Genomic DNA, 20,061 nt, shown 5'->3' with positions numbered 1-20,061 from the left:
CCATTTTGTTGTGGTCGAAATGTCTTGAACTAACGAAATGAGTCTGGAAGCCCCAAGTGGCTGGCCCCAAGTTGTTTTGTGCACAACCTGATGTGATTGTGGTGAGTGACTCTTGTATGGCAGCGATAGACTACATGGTGGTAGAGAATATATTTATCTTAACTAGCTCATAATCCTCACTCATATTCTATAAAAGCTGCTCGCGCGACTTTGCGCTCAATCGACGGTTTAGACTGGTGATGCTTATTATGACCGTATCCTATATTGAGAGGATTTGGCCCGCAATTTTATGTTTATCAGGCATCAGAAATCGGTACTTTCTACGGAGGAACCCGACAAGTGTTTTAGCCTTTCTTGTCGGTCATAGATGCCTACACATTTCTGATGATATGGTTGGCTAGTCCCCACTAATATCATAGGCAGAATCGGCCTCATTGTGGTCGAAATCCACCTCATAAGATATATATCATACATATATATATATAGCGATTCATCTTTCACTTCCATTTCATAAACTAGCTACTTACTCAAGATGACAGAGCCGAACCCTTCTCCTGCTTTTTTTACAAAGTACAATGAGCAGACGCAAAGCAGCATATTCTCACTCCCTCCAGAGATTCGCCATGAGATCTTCACCTACACGTTGACAAGTGCCCCAGACACGACACAGCCACCGGAGAAATATGGATACTGCACACGACCAGGTTATGAAACCCGTCATCGAACCTACACAGAACTGCTCCGAACCTGCAAAAAGGTCTACATGGAGGCATGGTTCATGCCCTTCATCTATTCGGAGCATGCGTTCTGGATGGCCTCTTTGTTCCGCACTCCCGAGCGAATTGTTACGGTCGAGAAAATGCAGCAAAGCCTAAATCTAATTCATAATCGACATGGTGAAGTGCAGGGTGGCTGTATTCGAGTGTTTCCTCAGCTATATAGCCTCGAGAGCACCACAGACTTCAATGGAATCTTCATGATGCGTCATTTTTATCCCAAATCTGTTACAATCACTATCCGTTACACCGATACCTGGTTTTGGGAAGACAATCAGGCGTTATGCATCGACGGTGCCTGGGGAAAATGGCTAGTGCTGCCCTCTAGCGTGACTAGATTCTGTATCGATATTGAAAGCATCGATCGACGCAAAGACGAAGTAGACTACATTGCGGGAGAAATGGCCGATCAGTGGCGATTCAAGCGAGCCGATGGCACCAATATGCTCGCAGCCAAGGCTGATACTACAGTGTCCAGATGGACAGGAAGTTCCATGCTCGGGGAACGGCGCTGGTTGCGTGACGAGGTGACGCCTGGTCAGCTTCAGTACTATTTTGCGACAGTAACATGGCGGCCTTCGCAAGAGCCCTTGGATGCTCAGCGCTTGAATCCCCCACTTCGGGTCAATTGGGACCGCCCAGTATTCGAGGATTCACATTGGCACTCTATCAGGGAATCGTATTTGGAAGAAGCCGGAATATCTATGGAAGTTCCTGCTTCGGAAGTGATCGCTAAAGCCATCGCTGATGGGTATGAACCTAGGGGTTCTGATGATAGTATGTCTGAGTATGAGTTTGAGGAGTACCCGGAGGACTCAGATGACGACTCCGATGAAGACTCGGACGATGGCTCTGAAGAGAAAGGTGGTTTTCAGGCATAATTTGCTTTCAACGTCTTAATTTCAATGGAAAACCAGGTTTCAACTATTAAAAGATTCATAGAGTGCCATAGCAAAACAAAGAAACACGTGACCCACGCGTTGCTATCGAACCCGATTCGGTCTGTTTTGATTCTCGACATCTCCATTCCCCGACTCAGCGCGACCCACAACCACACATCCTCCATGATTGTACATTTACAATTACTCTCCGTACGCCATTAATCACTTGTTTTATTTCCCCTAATTTCGCCAACGGCGCATTGTTTTGATCATGGCGGCAAGCGCGAGGGCGCAGAAACCCGTCGGCTCAGCGCCATGGATTGCAGCAGAGAAGGAAAACATGGCCGAGCTAGTGGAACAAGAAATGGAAGAAGTGGAATACCCTGTTCGACACGAAATGGACTGGTTAAATGAACATATGACCGAAATCTTCTCCAAGGGCCAGACGTGAGTTGCGACCGCACACTATGATCTGTACCTGCTCAGTGCTAACAATCACACAGGAACTTCGCAGATGTGTTCAAAACTCCCGGAAAGATGAGAGGCAAAACGCCCCGAACCGCTCGGAAGCGTATCCCCGAAGAGTCTCGAGTGGTGAGTTTCTCTATACCAAATTGATTTCAACAGTTCGCGTCTAATGTCCCCTTGCAGCCCTTGAGCGAAATATTCTCATCCGCCCAGAAACAACTGGAAAACCAAGCAAGCCCGAGCCCATTCATTCATCGTGTTGTTTCTAAGCCAGCTCCCGTGGCGGCATCGCCTGTGCCCCGCACCAACGCTGTGATAGAGCAAGCTTCGCAACCCGAATACCCCGATCTCACCCAAAATCTGAACTCGTTCCCCACATACAACACTGACTCTGGTTACCATGGCATGCCCGATGATGATGAAATGGTATTCCCTGACGTGCAACAAGAATCACAGGCTTCGACTCAGCCTTCTACCCAACCTTTGGAACAAGACGAGCCCATGAATCAGGATACTCAAGAGGTCGACATCTCGGTTAGTCAACAGACGAACGAAGAATCCTTCCACTCCGCGCGTGAAGAGGTTCGCTCCCGCGGGCAGACTGTCGAGCCGAACAACAACCCAACCCCAACCCAGGAGCGAACAGCGCTTCCGGCCGAATCGGTCCCCAAAGAATCTGAGACCGAGATCATGTCGACACCGACTAAGAAAACAAAGCCCGAGTTGAATATCGAAATCTTGGAAACACAACAGAATGAGGAACCTGAAACAAACGAGAGTGATGCGGTCGTTTCAAAACCTGAGCCAACTCCAGAAAAGGTCCCGGTGGCCCCGGTAGCTCCACCTATCGAGACGCAAGAGTATCACTCAGAAGACGAGGATATGGAAGATGCTATGAAAGACGACACAGTTCTCGACAATCTTGATGACATCGGCTCTCCTTCGGATGGTTCTACTCCAGATCGACCATTCGCTCGGAAAAGCAGCCTAAGCTTTGCCACCCTCCCTGCGCGGGAACCTTTGAAGACTCGAACAAGCCATATTGATCTGGCGAAGATGAGTACTGCTGGGCGTCCCAGTTACTTTGGCAGACAGACAGGCGGCCACAGGATTCCGCAAGCTGCGGCAGAGGAGAATGCCGGTCCCAGGGCGTTGGACATTGATAACGAGAAAGAATCAAACGAAGAAGCGGATCCTGAGCAGGCTACCAGGATGCACAGCAAAAAGTCTACGCAGTCCTTGCATGATAGAATCAGCATGCTAGGCAAAGTCCAGCCATCCCGACCCAGAAAGTCGATCCCATCTGCTTCTGGCCTGCCGGGTGGTCAGGTTGCCTACCCAGATCTTGCAGCTTCCAAGGCTGAAGCAAAGTCTGAAGCTTCAAACGAAAGGGCACAGGAGGCTCCAGAGCCCATGTCGGTCGACGATGACTGGATCAAACCTTTGAGTTCTCCCCAAAAACCCGAGCTTTACAAGAGCAAGACCGCAGATGTCATGGAGAAGCTTGCTGAATTCGAAAAGGCGCGAGCAGTCAACCAAAAAGATACATCGAAAACAGAGCCCGAACGTCCCAAATCATCTACCTCGATGTTCTCCTCGCCCCGACCGCAGGGTCACCAACCAAGCGCTTCTTTGACTCATATTGCTGCTGATGCGTCTACTACTCCAACAGGCTCGCCAAGGCGCTTTGATGGTCACATTAGTGCTTCCAAGTTGAAACTGCACTCGATTATGAAATCTGCCAAGGGCTTATTCTCAAGCACTGGAAACACACCGCGAATGGAGCACTCATCGCCTGACCAGGCGCGCATTCAGCCAATTGCTGACACATTCACTAAAAATGCCAAACATCTATCTCAGCCTGTCCCTATCACCAGTCCTCAACGTCCGGAAGGCCGCCGAACACGAAGCTCAACCGAGAAAGAAGAGAAACGGCGCCAGCACGAGCGGAAAGAGCAGGAACGTGAGGATCAAGAAGAAGAAGCTCGCGTTGAGAGAGCTCGGGAACAAGAAAAGCAAAGAGCCCTTCAGCTCAAAGCCGCTCGGGACAACTCATCAGTCGAGCCAGAAGAGAGGGCAGGCCCAGCAGTACACAAGACCTCTCAGTCACAGCGCCAACAATCGCGCGAACCTGAATCAGCTCAGGAGCCCAACTCCAGATTTGCCATCCCCCAACCCAAGCAAAATGACCGCCGTCCTCTCAAACCCACCCGCGAGCCCATGAAACGCCCAACGCCGCAACCCATGTCAATTCGTGTTGGAAGCACCATGTCTCGTCAACAAATCCCTGTCGCATCGTCTTCGGGTGCACGGGAGTCGAGTGTGTCCATAGCCGCCCCTCCCCCGGTCTCGAAACCAACTTTGAAAAAGAAGGGCAGCAATACATCCTTACATACATCATCTTCTGCAAGCAGCTTCAAGAGCTCTGTCTCCAGTCTGACGCAGGCCCAGCGCAAGGCCCAGGCCGCCAGCGACCGCAAGAAGGAGCAAGAACGCGAGGCACGTCGGAAGGAGGAACAAAAGCGTGAGCTAGAACGCAAACGTGCTGCCCAACTGCAGCAGCAACAACAGGAAGAGGCCCGTCGGCAGGAGATGAGGAGTCGTGCCGAAGCTGAACGGGAGCGACAAGCTGAACGGGAGCGACAAGCCGAAAGAGAGCGACAGGCTGAAAGAGAACGCCAGGCCGAACGAGAACGCCAGGCCGAACGAGAGCGCCGCGAACGGGAAAGGTCGGCCCAGGAAGACCCAAACAAAGCAGCCCGTATGGAGGCGATCAAGAAGCGACAAGCAGAGAATGCTCGGAAACATGGGAGACAAGGCAGCCAGCAGATAGTCAACGATGTAAGCACGTTGTTTCAGCCAGTGGTTTGTCATGCCGCTAACAATCTCCAGGGACCAATTCTACAACACGAGCAGTCGTATTCTCAGTCTTCCCAGCGAAGTGACTTGGGTGCTGCCCGCCCTCCTTCTCGCTTGGGTAGCTCAATTCAGCCGTTTGGTGGCCGCAGCATCAACCCACCACCACCTAATCCTGCCAAACCGCCAAAGAGAGGCAATGATGAAACCAGCCACCGGCCTGCGCCGTCTAACCCCACTAACGTACAATCAACTGGCGAGTTCAAACGGCGAAAGACAGAAGATGAGCATAACCCTATGCCACCTGTGCGCACCATGGCGCAGCCTATCCGTCAATCAAGTATCAGAAAGGTTAGTAACATCAGATCCCATTTACTCTCCGACGAACAATCATTGACATTTGTAAAAGCCTTCTACTCTTGGCCGTGGACAGTCTTCCATGGCACCCCAGTCAGCCTCTTCCAGCTACAGAAATGCTCAACCTCAGCGACCCGCTCACCCAATAATCACGTACACAAACGGCAAGATACCGTTTGCCGAACCAAATCAAGCACCTCCACCAAGTGCACACAAGGCTGCACCCAGCTCCGCCCAGCGACCACCAGCCAAGCCATCTCCCAAGTACCCCAATGGTGAAAATATCCACTTGCCGGAAATCAACACTGATAGTGAAGATGATGACGATTCCGACTCCGAGATGTTCCCTGTTCCCAAGTGGGCACAGGCGAAGGAACTGGAAGGTCTTCTCCGGCAGCAGGATGGTATGGAAGTTGACTCAATCTTCGGCCCAATTGCACCATTCTCTCTTGAAGACACCTTCAAGGCGGATAAGAAGATCAAAAAATACCGTGACCGCACCAGCAGTGCGAACTGGTCTGGACCCGATGGACTTACTCAAGAGGAGATTCGGAAGGATGTTGCCGAGCGACAGCGGTTGCGACTCAATGGTGGTTGGAGCTTCAACAGCTAGTGATCAGCAGGATTTTCTTTCTTGGATAGTGATTTGGTTCGTACATTGAATAGCGACCTTTCGTTTTTGGGCGTATGGATTTTGTGGACATGGTTATGTCGGTGTTATGGGTGTATCATCTACCTCATGGCGTTATTTTGTATTATTCTTGTCAGTTTCTATGGTCTTAGACATCAGCATGGTTGCATCCATCGGTGTATTGGGTTAATGAATTGTTGTTTTGGCCTTGGATGTTCTCTTGACGTTGATTCTTTTCAGGGTACATATGGGATAGGGCTTTGAACAATATTAAGGCTGAGAGTAAGTTTTGACTTATATAACACAATAGTGGACCATCTTACATCGAACTAGCATCATTGGTCTAGTGGTAGAATTCGTCGTTGCCATCGACGAGGCCCGTGTTCGATTCACGGATGATGCACTTCTTTTTTTATTTATTTTTTTCGTAGCTAAGTCTATCGTTTTAGGCTTTATCTCTTCTATATCTTTTACGGACGCCTTGTTCTTTGTCTTTTATTTTACCTTCGGGTCTAACAGGTTGTTTATTCGTTGTGCCATCCTAGTAACTTGGAAATATATATATAGTTGAAACATTTCACTCTAGAATTTCTGCCCGACTTAACATCTAATAGGACTTTGATGGACTCATAAGACGCAGAAACTCAAATGAATAAGTGACGCCTTATTGCCTAGAGCCCAAGATAGTGGTGTGTAACATGGTTGTTATGTACAGCGATATTAAACGAAGACCGGGACATACTCCATGGCTGTAAGCAAGACTGATCAAACAATATCAATAATCGCTAGAATGAGAAAATGACTCCCAAAGGCACGGATTCTATAAATAATCGACATAGTCCTGCACAACCCTACTTTCAATCCAAGAAGCAAAAGAATATATGGCACATGTGCATTGTTTATGATTTTGTACTCAAGCCGGTATGGAAATGAAAAACACATAAAACACAAAATAGAAAACCCTGGTCCAAACCCCACGCCCCTGGCAGCGCCGAGAAAATATATAATACAAGATTCTCTAGCCTTTACGCAGCAAATATCGACATTGAGCCAGCACTTACTTCATATCCGGCTCGATATCACTAGCTCCTCCCGCAGCGGCCTCATCCATAGCATCGGGATTGAGGTTGGCAGCGTCGGGCGCCACACCAATTTGAGTCTCGTAGGAGATGGTGCGCCAGCCTGATGCGCTGGTAGGATCTTTGACATATTCGGACATTGGGAACTGTTAAATGTTAGACGGTTCAAGTTATTTTGGGATATAAGAGCAAGGCAAAACCCACGTAATGATCATTCTTCTTCATGGTAACAACCCAGGGAACGTTGTCGAAGGTCACAGCGCGAATACGGAAGTACTCGTTATCTGGAATTTTCCGAACTTCCCGAATAAAGCTGTCCAGGTCTGGAGTTGCGACGCTGTTGACAGCAGTGAGGAAGTTAGTGGGTGCAAGACCGTAGTGGTAAGCGGGGGAACCACGGCTCTGAAGACTAGTGTTAGCGGGAGTTAAACGGGTGAAACGGAGGTATCGCAACTCACTCTTGCGCTCACGTAGATCTCGCTGTGAACCTTCGAGATCTGCTGGCGGACAGCATGGTGCGGCTTTTGTAGAACGGCACCGCAGAAGGCAAGGGCACGATCTGTCTCGATATCTCGGGTTGGTACGGTGGGGACGCGGATGCGCACTTCCTCGCCATTTCGGATGACCAATGCATCCAGGAATTCCTTTTCGTACATGACATCCAGCTCGGAAACGCGGGTGATGAGTTGGCCATCTAGCGTGAGAATAATGTCGGCTTCTTGGAAGCTGGTGCTGGCGTCCGGGACGACGCCGGCCGGAGGGCTGTCAACCTTGCGCACCATGAACAGCTGGTGTCGTGATGGATTGGCCTCGGTGACCTTGTTAATCCATTCCTGCGAGACGCCCATGATGCGAGCTTGGCTCATCTGCACAACGTAGCTTTCCATGTTCAGGATTCGCAATGTTGGGACCTCTCCTTGCTGGATCTTGGAAGTAACGGGAAGAAGGTATGGCGTGGCAAGGCCAAGGTGGTATTCGACATCCTTGTGAGAGCTTGCAGAGCGCTCACCGAGGTAGTTCAACCACAAGGCCTGTACTACGCCGTCTTCGCCGACGAGAACACCGTTTGAACATTGTGCGCTGAGCCCAGTATCCACGGTCACAGCATCTAGGTTGATTGCGCGATAACGGGGGGCAGCTGCGTTGGCGGGAATTGACACTGTTGTAATATCAGTGACAGTGGTTTTGGCCACGACGATGCGGTAGTTTTGGTTGAAGCCGACGAAGATGGTATCCTGGCCTTGTTTGATATAGTTCGTGCTGAGCTGGGCGCTCTTGACCGGAGCCTTGACGAGGCTGGGGTCATATTGAATAATGCTGTAGTTCTGAAGCGGGTGTAGGAAGACAACCTTAGCACTGACGATGATTGAATCGGCCACAGTGATATTGATATCACAAAGATCGTAGGGGACAATGGCTCGTGATACTACTACTAAGCCCTTCTCAGCATCGATGACCAGTCCAAACCCAGTCTTCTTTGCTTGCGGGTATCCATCCAGCTTCAACGGCATTATGCACGATACACGCACAAAGCTACGGACAATCTCGGCAGCAGCAGGTTGGCTGATGCCGTCTAACTGGATGAAATTGGCTTCCCGGGGGACAGGAGGCTCAGCAGGAATAGGATCGGCGAGATCGGAGAAATCCCACAGACCAGTCTCGTCGTTACGGATCGCCATCCGCATCTTGGGATGCCAGTGTCGGTCAACGTAGATGATGCTAGTTCCTTTCGTGTGGAGGTCGCGAATATGGCGATAGGAGATCACCACGCGAGTGCGATCGGGGATGTTCTTCATGACCTCTACGAATTCATTGAGGTTACGGATGGGCCGCTTGTCGATTGAATCAATGATCCACCCTGCCACGGTGTTCTCCAGCTTGAAAGAGCCTGCCGACTCACAGACATAGACTCCGCGGGTGGCAATGGCATAGAGACGTGACTGCTGGTACGACAAATCATGGAAGCTGGCCCCAGCGACTGTCACAAAACGATCGGGAGTGATATCATGAAGATTACCCACTTGACACTCAACCTCAACGTCTTGACCGCCTCTCTGAACCAGCAACTTGACATTTTCGCCGACACTCGAGTCTAGGATATCGTCGAGACGAACAAACTGGGTGAGGAGCTCTCCGTTCACCTTGATAAGCACGTCTCCCTCCAACAACTTACCATCTGCAGGTCCCTCCGGAAGGATGATCTCGGCCGCAAGCATGTTCGTTTCAGTAGGTGCTGCGGCACGTATAGCAGCCTCCCACTCCGGGGTCAGACCAAGACGGCGACACTCGTCGAAAGGCCTTAAGACCCACTGTGTCTGAATTGTACCACGAGTGACAGGCTGACCTTGGCGGATACACTCCAGTGCACGGAGCGGGCGGTCTAGCGGCAAAAAGTAGTCTGTCGCAGCACCGTCAGCTCGACCACCAGCCTGCAGAGCAACTGCATGGCCAGCAAGATTGACCACGGGACTTCCAGAACTACCACCACTGGCTGCAGCGGCGGCCTGGATGTAGTTCGTGTTGAAATCACAGTAGCCCTCTCCATATTCAGGCGCATTTCGGTCTAGTCGACTGATCACGCCAGACAGAATGCTCAGCTTTTCTCCAGCATCGTTACCCACGACACGGATTTCTGTGCCAACTCGCGCTCCATCCGGCTGGAGCTTGAGTTCACTGACTGCCATATATCTGATTTTCGCAGGGTCGAACTTTAGGATACCGAAATCATGGACGGGGTCTCGGTATACAGGCTGGACATCGCACTATGATTCAACACTTATGTTAGTAACCAGGAAAGGGCTTTGACCGGACCATAGCGCAGGATATAATTACTTCTTCGTGGTTGTCAAATATACAGTATCCCCAGAAAGGACCCGCACCGACAACATGGCGATTGGTCAATATATAGCCACGCTCTGCATCCACCACGAAGCCAGTGGCTTGACTGGACATAGACAGCTCTGTATCGAACGAACAAGTCTGACAGAAGTGAATGGAGACAGCACATTTCACAACCTTCTCGATGGTGGCCTGCCATTCAGGCGAGTCCGTTGTAGCGGGGATGACAGCTGGCGAGGGAGCTTCATCCATGTCCTCTTCGATCTCATAAACAGTTCCGTTGGCAGGCGTGGCGTCATCGGGAGTCAAGACCGCGGGCTGAGGTCTGAGTTGTTTGTTGGGATGCTCGGAATTAGTGGCCGCCGTGCTGCGCTTTCGCTTTGCACCTATGTCGCTTTTGCCATCCATAGTGAAGAAATCTGAGTTTCGGAGGTGGTGTAGACGGGGTTTTAGGTTGTTGGCAAGAGACGAGATCGTCCGGGAGCCTCTTGAGGCTGACGGGGCAGCAGAGAATGAAGTATAAGACGATTGGAGCGCTTGAAGATGCGGGCGATGCGGAGTTAAGGAATGTGACGCAGATGACCGATCAGCGGCTGAAGACAAAGGAGTGCAGGTTTGGTTTGAAGTTCGATAAAACGACAAAGGCAAGTTGGGGACGATTTGCAAGCTCCTTCTGCATACAACCGGCAATGAACAATACATCCACTAAACAATTGAGGAAAATGCGTACGCGCCTTGATATCGAGGCAAAACGTCAACCCTCAAACACAAGTCCTAAAGGCGGCGAAGTTGTATTGCCATATGATTGGCGGAGGGCTTTGCTTGGCACGTGATGTTTACGGACGACGTGAGGTGCCACTTTCACATCTCTGGATTATTGCCGGCAAAAAATTAGACCTTACACCAACGCCTATACATGTCTTATTATCTTTCTGTATGTTCCGACAGGTAGGAGTCATTACTGGGATCAATATTATAGCACGTCAATTCCCGTATCTAGAATTGATACATGCTTCGGGTTGGAAATAGGAGATTGGCCAGGCTTGAAGAAGGCGGAGAGAAAAGGCGGTAAATGCGATAAGACCAAAGTCACAAATGGGCGTAGTTGCACGATGTGATCCCATGGCTGCCTCATGCGCCCAGTTGAGAATAATTCTGAATACCTCTTTGCCTGATTTGCATGTGGGTAAGACGCGTAAGATGTTACATTTCAATTAATGTACAAATCGGGGGTTTGTTTTGTAGCCTGTTGTATTCCTCGGCAAATGCCCCCATACCTCCAAAGCGGGTGACTCTAGAGTATTTCCAGTCAGATATCAGAGACCATGGCTGTTTCAAAGTTCTCAGCTGGTCATGCGTTCGGTGTGTTAGCTGGTAGAGATGATGCGCATGGTTGAAGGTCCATACGTCTGCCGGTATGCATGGTGTTGATAGCGAATGGGCCGGCGCCTCCCACAAAGCTTGTATTGGTAACCCGACCCAGGTTCGCATGATTCGGGGCGGTGGACAAATCAGGAGCTCGATAGGTATAATCCTATGACATGCTTTCTCACACGGAGTTGGCATGTTTCCCCATTAGTTGCCTCAGATAATCGACTCATTCATAGCACCAGGGCTAGGTCCGCCATTTCCTTGCATGGACGGAGGACTCGGTCTTTGCGGAGTAGAGGCCTTTGTAGACCGCGAGAAGAGCTCATTGAGCCTGGCATAAAGCTCATTCACAGCGGGAAGATTAGGGGGCGGTGTCATGATCGCTGGCATTTGGGGCACGACGCCACCCGCCTTCTTCGCCCGATCGGCGATAGTTGCGAGGTAGGCTAGGTTGGCTTGTAGGCGCCGCATGCACTCAATGTATTCGGGGCTCGGTTTCTGGTTGACTTTGGATGCATCCGGTTGCTCGGACGCCGGTGAATTTGTATCCGGGTTGGAGACGGGACCAGCCTTGCCGGCGGCTTGAAGGTTCACTACCTCTTGCAACAAGGCCGAGTTGATGTCGAGGAGGGCGGTGACGCGGGCCTTCTCACGCGCCGCAAACTGGGCTTGGGCTTGGGCCTGAGCTTGGTTTGGAGCCGCAGGTGAGGCACCGGTTTGGGGCGAATTTATTTGCGAAGTGGGTTTGGGCTGCGTGCCGAGTAGATTGTTCGCTGATATGGAAGCCATGTTTTGAGAGAAGGTCTGCGCTACTTGAGATGGCATGTTTGTGCCGGATGTGCCTTGAGGGGGGACAAACTGGCCCATGGGGGTAGGAACGGGAGCTTGGGTGTAGGGCGCCGAGAAATTATCCATAGGTGCTGCTATTATGATTAAGCATATGGTCAGTTCAAGGTATTCCAGCAAAATAAAGCGAGCTGGATGGCAGGAAACAGGGAACAGTGGACAAATGGCCAAAGCCAGACAGTGCCAAGGGTCAATGTAGCGGCAAGGATAATTTCATCCAAGCCGCAGGGTCTTAGGGACGGGTAACACGAGCACGAGAGGGGAGGCTTGAGTGAAAATAATTCAATCCGATCTTGGGCCTCATGAAACCCATTCCCTTTCACCCAAGAATTTGAGTAACAATTCTACCCCGCTGGGGTAAAACAGACAGGTGCCCCGTGCCAACCATAACAAAAGAAAGGGGAAGGGGCAACGAACCGGAAGATTGTTGGGGAAACCCTGAAGGCATCATAGCTCCACCAGGACCAGGCTGCATGGGCATGCCACCAAAATGTTGAGCGGATGGTGTCTTTGATTGGGGGTATGGGGGAACAGCGTTAGGGTAAAAAGGCATCTGTTGGTTTTGGGGGCTCTGTGTCGGGACGGGATAGCCTGCGGGATAACCAGTATTGGGGTCCATCGTGTAATGAGGGACCATCACGGTTGAAGGGTGGCTCCAAGGATTTTTTTCGCCCTGTAATACTTCTCCTCCTCAGCGATCCCCTCGATTTAGGGAAGTTACTGTGGCTGAATTACGCAGGCCGCACGGACGAGACGGTGAAGGCCCAACAGCGCTTGTTGGCCGGGAATCCAGGGATGGACGGGGTGAGATTTGGCGTGACGCCAAAGCTGCTAGAAACAAAAAAGACAGGGGTGATTGGCTCAGTCAAAAGGCAGGGATGTATTCAGAACCCGGTCTTCACAGTGAACTGGGACTCGGGGCAAGACAAATTTTGGTGTCCAGATTCAGAGCGATCAGCCGTGGGCGGGCTAATGCAGCGGAGCCCTTTTGGAATGGTGGAGACACAAGCTCGGAATGAAGTTGGAATGATAATGGCAATGTCTCAAGTTGACTTGAAACTTGACTTTGTGATTCAGATTAAGAGTGTACTTGATGTTTACCAGAGAGAGTGTGTAACTGGCGTTCACAATGAAAGTGACATTTGAGAGTCACGGGGTTCGATCTGTAATGGCCTCAGGCAACATATATTGATGCCTGAAATATTTGGATCCAAACCATTGTTAATTTCGATTTCCAACTTCCTTTTTGAGAGTAGTCAGTCGGCTTATGATGCTTTTATCTTTGTATGGAGTTAGACCATTCTTAATTTCGGGTTTAACTTCCTCTTTGAGAGTAGTCGGCTTATGATGCTTCTATCTTTGAAGACATCGGAGTTGAATAGTCTCGGTGTACTCCGTACGAAGTATTTAGATTGCCTCGAGATGATATTAGAGATGGTATATGAAAGATAGTACTAACTAGCTAGTTTTATATCTTCTTGTTCTTTCCCTTCCTGACTAGATGTTTCTGACTAGATGTGTGAGGATTTGGCATGGATAAATTATTGAATACTCAAGGGAAACATGACAAAAAGATATACAATATAAAAACAATTGTTCAAGTATAACCTGTCAAAACTGACACATAAGCTTCTACCTATGTTCCACCTATGCTAGCTTCGACAGACTGCTTCCTACCCTAGCCCATTCTTCTAGCTCGACGTTGAGTGTCTCATTACCCCACGTACGGAACTTCTTACCGCCATATCGTTTATCACCTCAAATTGAGCTTTAGTTACCCTTCCTATCATAGGACTTCCCCTTCGTTCTAGACCGACGGCTCACATATTTGGCCCGGGTACCGGGAAGAACACGGCGGACTTACGCTAGCCGAGTCCGAAGTAAGGATGAAGAAGGGAGCGTACTAAAATGTCCTTTCCAAAACAAGTTTACTACTCCGTACTTATTTGTTCGTATAGCAAAACAAGTTTACAACTCCGTGCTTATTTGTACGTATATGTATTTGCCAGCAATTGCTTGGCATGTAACATAGGGATCAGCACTCACGGTCCTCTTGAATCATGGATAATTGGATGAGAAGAGATTATTGACAAAGCATCTAGACCTGACGTGTCAGGGACTACCAAATGACACATCGAGTAATATATTTCTCGACGATCATCTGAACTTTGTTTATAGTCAATCGGTGTCACAAAGGCATGTGATACCGTTCAGCGCGTAAGAGCTGCAGGGGGCAAAGAAGAAGAAAAACATTCCTGGAATCGGGTGTGCACGAAACCCAGCTTGTACGAATTTCAAGTTGTGCTGAGAATAATTGGATAAGTACTCCGTACTCCGTATACATATACGCACGGTTCGTGCATGCATAGTCTGCACGAACATGTAACACGCTCAATGGAGGATTGTGGACCACGGTGTAGCGTCACGACGCCACAACTAGGTCCCGATTACCAGGAAATGCAAGTCGGATATGCGTGTTTCATGCGAATAGGGAAATGGGGCTGTGCAATGGCGTGGATTGACAGCCCTTTAGCTCGATCTTTTGAGAGTATCTAGTCCAATGGATGCACCGGAGTCGTTTACCCAACAGATAAGTCCAAACTCTAAACTCAATCTCTTTCCCGCCGATTTACCATGGACAACCTTTATCGTTTAGATCCTGTCCGTGTGGCTGAGCCTATGATTTCATCCACTCGGAGTTCTCAGCTGGCTGTTCTCCGATACTGCATATCCACGTCAGTGGCTGAGTGGCTGAGATTAACACAAAAATGTACTTTGTTCCGGAAAAGTCTCTGCTATTCTATCGAAATTACTCCCCACAAGGGGACAGATGGGAATTGAGCTTATCGGTGCTTTTATAAATTGGTCCCACTAAGATTTGAATAATTCCATATTAGGCATATACGCTGTAGATGAGATCCATACTAGTCCATATTAGTATCCGTATGGGAAATACCTAAACACACGGTGGCAAATTGAACCGTGGCTCATTACATATTTTGCATTCTTCAATTTGCCAATCCAAGAAGCCCTAAGTGTCGATCCATTAAGGACCTCGGCCGTGAAGTTGAGGCTTTTGTGAGGCGGGTCCGAACAAATCCCGCTCGGCCGGTGAATCGGGATGTGTTTTCGGCGTTCGATTAATAAACTTCGTATTCACTAGCCACTGGTGACGACATAGCGCATGGTTAAACAAAGCTTTATATGGTATTATGTGCTTGGGCTGAGAGAGATATACAATGCATTTCTAATATTGTAGTATGTAAATTGCGCCCGTATCGTAAACGGGGTGTGACCCAGCACTTTGGGCATTCTCAATCATTCTGTGTTTTAGACCGTGAGCATAAGCAAGGGGATGTATACAAAGGTACAATTTCGGAACATTGGGCGTAAGGCAACGGTAGTCCGCCTCAAAACGTCTGTCGATCACTATTTCATTTTCAAATGTCCAATGTTGGTCTAGAATATGAAAGTTTTTTTTGATCATGTAGCTTGTACCAAAAGTAGTGGATGCTTTTTCCAATTCTCCTGCTATTGGTTTACCGAATACATCACGTCTCACAAGCCCCTTAGGGCTGATTATTACTCTCATACAGCAACACGGTCTTGTGGATTTGTTATCGTGCGGCTAGGGTATGGTTGATTTAACAGACGTTTAGCCGGAGTACATGTTCCAAGGGGTATGTTTGAGTGGATATCTGACAAGTTTGGAGTGGAAATGACCAGTTAGCTATACAAATATCGAAATAACCGTTGATAGACGATCAAATCCAAATATAGCCTGCTAACTGTCAAGGAATAGATGTTATTCGGGGAATTCTCTTCTGCGGCTATACACCGAGATTGTGATAGGGTAATGCATGTACTCCGTAAATCAGGAAAAGAATTCCGCAGATCAGCACCGTCTGTTTCGATACTGTATCGGTTTTTGGCCCTTTGTAGATCCATCCTTTCCTAGTCTCCACAGGGGGTTTGTCTGAAGTTGGATCCCTCCACTTTTGGCGCGCTATAGTTAGGTACATAGAGTAGTGCGCCGGAGCCGAAAAGGCCCAGCTGTTTATAAATTCATAGCACTTTTTATTCGTTATTCACTGATCGACACAAGCTGGCGATTGATATTGTGTGTGACCATACTTGCAGCATAATCTTCGCTTTGCCTCCCAACTTTCTTATATATATAGAATCCCCCCACTTCTCTTGCTCCTCTTTCTGACTCGGAGGTAAGCTTGACAGCTTTACCAACCGTACAAAATCCGGGGTCAGCCTTTGGGTCCATGCTTTAGGGTGATTACATCCTTTTCATTGGTCAACGACAGAGCTGACCCTAGTCAGGCCCTTGGAAAAGATGTCAAGACAACCACCAGAGGAACATGAATATGTCCACTTTGCTATGATATATATAGATAGGGATGGGAATCTTTGCAAAAGGGCCTCCGAGTCCATTTCAGAGAGCCGTGAGAACATTCTCTCCCCTAGGGTCACCAGTGAATTCCTCAGAGCAGTGGCCATGTCGAGAGAAGGCCACGCACAATCTCAAGGTAAGGTTTTCTATCTTCACCCCACCTGAAGTGTCTTACTGACTTGGAAAGTCTCTTCCGAGGTCCAATTGTCGTCTAGCGGGGCTCCGTCGCAGGAGTCCGTGTCATATAGTGGAATGGGCTTGGGTAGTCAACAGAGAATGTCAGTTCTAGGTCAACCAGGTTCCCCATCCCGGCCGACAATGTGGCCGTCAGGCGAGCCCTGGCCTCTACAATCTAGTTCACAACCCAAGAAGAGGAATTTTGGAGGTCGGAGTCTTAATTTGGCTGCACAGCAAAAAACAACGATCTCTGTAAAAGAAAGGGGTCTTTTGCGTCTCTATTATGAGAAAATTTTTCAAAATCTGCAACAAACGAACTGCCGAATTATCGCCAAAGCCTACATCAAATTAGTTGAACCGCGCAAGCAAGTCAACTACCCATACAATGGACGGAAGATTGTGGATGGGAGGACTCAACAGCTTGATCCGGAGGCAACTAAACCACCGTGGTGGCCACGTGGAGTGAGCCATAGAGAACCAGATCATCTTCCAAAAGTTGGTAAGAAAAGAACTCCTCTGAATACCTGTGTCGTCCTAGCTGACAATAATTAGAACGCATTCGACTTTTGGTATACATCCTCTGCGAGATGCGCAAAACCCACGGAATCACAACCGCCAGATTAAAACAATGCGATCAGCCCATTCGTCGTCAAATCCTCCCGGTCGAACGTTTACAAATCTTGGACGAGGCATATCGAGTTCGCGAGGAGGAGGAAAGATTCCTAGATGGGCTTTCAGGTACATACTTACTCACCTCATCTTCTAAACCCAAGGCTCACATTCATCAGACGGAAAAAACGTCTGCATATCTCGCACCAATCTCCCTCAAATAGCAGAAGACTCATCCAGCGGACAAAGCTCGCCAACCGAACCAGCCCCTTCCCATAATACCGTCGACGCCGAATGCAGCGACGGAATATCCCACATCGATATAACCCAAGTCACCTCCGGAGACCTGTCAAGTGCCTCATCTTACAATTCTTCCAACCCCTATAACCAAACAATGCACTTGGGTCCAAACATGCAATACCAGTCCGTCGGCCATACAACCGTGTCAACATCACCATTGGAACTGAGGCCAAAGCATGAACCACTATCTGCCGGGGCACATTTGATTGATCGGACTCGTCCAATCACCCCGGCGCACTATCAATACCCCGGCGTTTCGGGCATTCAACCTACACCGATGGAGTTCTATGGCACGCATGATTTGTCCCAGGATCCAAATGTTCCGATCACTCAGACTTCGACAGGGAGCTTGCCAACAGAGCCAATGATGCCGTACGGACACCCCTACTATTTCAACTACTGAGAATCTAAGTATATAATGTCTTTTTTACGATAATGAATTTTGTTCGGATTGCACATGAAGATAGCTCTTGTAAACGAGCCCGAGTTTGTGAATCTAGAGATAGATACAAAGGTGGATAAACACATGCCTATCTGTCTTCGACACTATAAATTATTGTCTTAGACCTACAGGCACTGCGAGTACCAGTCATTGACATATTTACAGGTTCCACTGGCGCAAGTCTTGGCTCCAGTCCAGTCCTTACCACCACACTGACCATAGAGAGGAGCTCCAGTAGCACCACCACCACTGGAAGTAGTAGTGGTAGTAACCAGAGTAGTGGTGGTGGAAGTGCCAGGAGTCGAACCACCCAGAGCAGCCATGATACCCGCGTAGGCGGGCTTCTTGACCAATTTCGCATCCCAAGGCAATGCATCACCCTCACCAGGGAATGTGCTAGGAACCCAAGAGTACTTGTCAGTGTAATCCCAAATAGTAACGCCAACACATTTGTCATTTGCCATGCAGGCCGCAACGGAATTTTGGTAATCGGAGGACTGCTTGGCAAGCAGGGCAGCAGTTGATGGCAGAGTCATACGAATATCAAGTTCGGTATAGGCGACTTCGACTCCCAGGGATGTGAACGCGGCCAAGTTGGTAGTCTGCGCGCTCTGGCTAGGGGTACTTCCGACGATGAAGTGTGCCTGGAGACCGACACCGTCGATCTTGGCTCCGTACTGCTGCACGAGCTTGACGATTCTTTGGGCGCCGGATGACTTCGCACCGGGTGATTCGATGTTGTAGTCGTTGTAGTAGAGCTTGGCAGTTGGGTCTGCTTCGGCTGCGGCTGCGAATGCGATGGGGAGGTATGCTTCGCCGATGTGCTTGAGGAAGACACTGTCGCGATAGGTGCCGTCCTCGTTAAGAGCTAGATATTTATTAGCTATTTGATAATAGTATCATTTCCAAGTTTGTTCACCTTCGTTAACGACATCCCAAGCATAACATTTCCCCTTGTAGTGGGTCATCACGTTGGAGATGTGGTTCTTCATGGCGGCAATCAGAGTTGCGTTGGTCCAGGTGCCGCTTGAGACTATTTACCAATTAGATCATTATTCATGCATTGTAAAAGATATGAGATAACAGGACTTACCCCAGCTGGGCAATTGGCTATGCCAAACCAAAGTGTGGCATCGCAGCTTTTGGCCGTTTTTAGCAGCAAGGTCGGCAATGACATCGCCTTTGGCATATGAGAAGGAGTTTGGAGAGGGCTCAATTGACTCCCACTAGTGATCGTTAGCGAAGGCTTCGAATAGCAGGGTAGTACCTGTCTAACCTTCTGCGCATTGCCAGGAGTAATTTGACCGAAGTCCTCTTTGTTGCTCAATTGGGCAAGGTATGGAGCATCAGTCAACTCGCCGTTATCAGTGGCTGATCCAAAGTATAGCTTTCCCTTTGCGACAGCAGCAGCATTCAAGCCAGCCCCTTGGGTCCTATAGAAAAGAAATGAGCATCAATCACTGGTAAACTATAGGAGTTGGAAGATAAACCATACAGTTGAGGAAGAACACTGGCCAATGCCAGGGCGATAGTGGTGAAGTGAACCATGACGAGATAGTTCAATGTCGATAATTGAATTGATCAAATTCTAGTCCTGGAATGCGGAGTTGAACGGGTCAAGCTCCTTTTATAGTTGAAACAGCGACAGGTAAATTGCCAGGATCATGGTCATCTACCCCAGCCCTCGGTAATTTCCACATTGCCGGGCCTATAGCCCGTGGCATAGTTGTCGCGGCCTTTGAAAATAGTCCAATGGGCTTGGTATGTAGTGAGATGCCTAAGAGTATGAGTTGTTGCATGGAATTCATCACTTTAGCCAGAGAAATAGACACGGGGTCCGGCGCCACACGGTAAACGGGAGTAGAGAAACGAATAGGAAGACAGCGGAGGAAATTCCGTACTTCACGGGAAAAAGAGGCGTTTCCCATTCTGAGAAAGGTCAAGCTGAAGAAAAGGGCTAAAAGGAGTGTCCGGGTAAATACGTTCTTCTCCACCTCCACAAAAATCCGGGGAATCTTCACTGTCAAC

The 20,061-nt window shown here is 49.0% G+C and overlaps 6 protein-coding genes across 6 annotated transcripts; 3 read left to right on the top strand and 3 right to left on the bottom strand.

The window, feature by feature from the left end:
- Window positions 1–532: 532 nt before the first annotated feature.
- On the top strand, window positions 533–1,657 carry PGRI_003350 (uncharacterized protein; the record flags this gene model as incomplete). The annotated part of the gene is made up of 1 exon (XM_040788048.1): window positions 533–1,657. The coding sequence occupies one exon, from the start codon at window positions 533–535 to the stop codon at window positions 1,655–1,657; it is 1,125 nt and encodes a 374-aa protein (XP_040651820.1).
- A 271-nt stretch (window positions 1,658–1,928) lies between these two features.
- PGRI_003340 (uncharacterized protein) lies at window positions 1,929–5,951 on the top strand (the record flags this gene model as incomplete). The annotated part of the gene is made up of 5 exons (XM_040788047.1): window positions 1,929–2,104; window positions 2,161–2,251; window positions 2,309–4,966; window positions 5,018–5,332; window positions 5,391–5,951. The coding sequence occupies 5 exons, from the start codon at window positions 1,929–1,931 to the stop codon at window positions 5,949–5,951; spliced, it is 3,801 nt and encodes a 1,266-aa protein (XP_040651819.1).
- Window positions 5,952–7,026: 1,075 nt separating this feature from the next.
- Window positions 7,027–10,294, bottom strand: PGRI_003330 (putative nuclear serine protease HtrA2/Nma111; the record flags this gene model as incomplete). Its single annotated transcript, XM_040788046.1, has 4 exons — window positions 7,027–7,194; window positions 7,253–7,450; window positions 7,507–9,810; window positions 9,881–10,294. The coding sequence occupies 4 exons, from the start codon at window positions 10,292–10,294 to the stop codon at window positions 7,027–7,029; spliced, it is 3,084 nt and encodes a 1,027-aa protein (XP_040651818.1).
- Window positions 10,295–11,470: 1,176 nt separating this feature from the next.
- On the bottom strand, window positions 11,471–12,722 carry PGRI_003320 (uncharacterized protein; the record flags this gene model as incomplete). The annotated part of the gene is made up of 2 exons (XM_040788045.1): window positions 11,471–12,180; window positions 12,521–12,722. 2 exons carry the CDS (start codon window positions 12,720–12,722, stop codon window positions 11,471–11,473), a joined length of 912 nt encoding a protein of 303 aa, XP_040651817.1.
- A 4,101-nt stretch (window positions 12,723–16,823) lies between these two features.
- On the top strand, window positions 16,824–17,994 carry PGRI_003310 (DUF2841 domain-containing protein; the record flags this gene model as incomplete). The annotated part of the gene is made up of 3 exons (XM_040788044.1): window positions 16,824–17,181; window positions 17,235–17,420; window positions 17,471–17,994. 3 exons carry the CDS (start codon window positions 16,824–16,826, stop codon window positions 17,992–17,994), a joined length of 1,068 nt encoding a protein of 355 aa, XP_040651816.1.
- Window positions 17,995–18,158: 164 nt separating this feature from the next.
- On the bottom strand, window positions 18,159–19,581 carry PGRI_003300 (putative endo-1,4-beta-xylanase; the record flags this gene model as incomplete). Its single annotated transcript, XM_040788043.1, has 5 exons — window positions 18,159–18,901; window positions 18,953–19,066; window positions 19,127–19,259; window positions 19,310–19,466; window positions 19,529–19,581. The coding sequence occupies 5 exons, from the start codon at window positions 19,579–19,581 to the stop codon at window positions 18,159–18,161; spliced, it is 1,200 nt and encodes a 399-aa protein (XP_040651815.1).
- Between the last annotated feature and the right edge of the window lie 480 nt (window positions 19,582–20,061).

Source organism: Penicillium griseofulvum (genome assembly GCF_001561935.1).
Source record: "Penicillium griseofulvum strain PG3 chromosome Unknown contig_79, whole genome shotgun sequence".
Classification (NCBI taxonomy): Eukaryota; Fungi; Ascomycota; class Eurotiomycetes; order Eurotiales; family Aspergillaceae; genus Penicillium; species Penicillium griseofulvum.
Note: the sequence above shows the minus strand (reverse complement) of the source record. Positions and strands in the feature narration are given on the sequence as shown.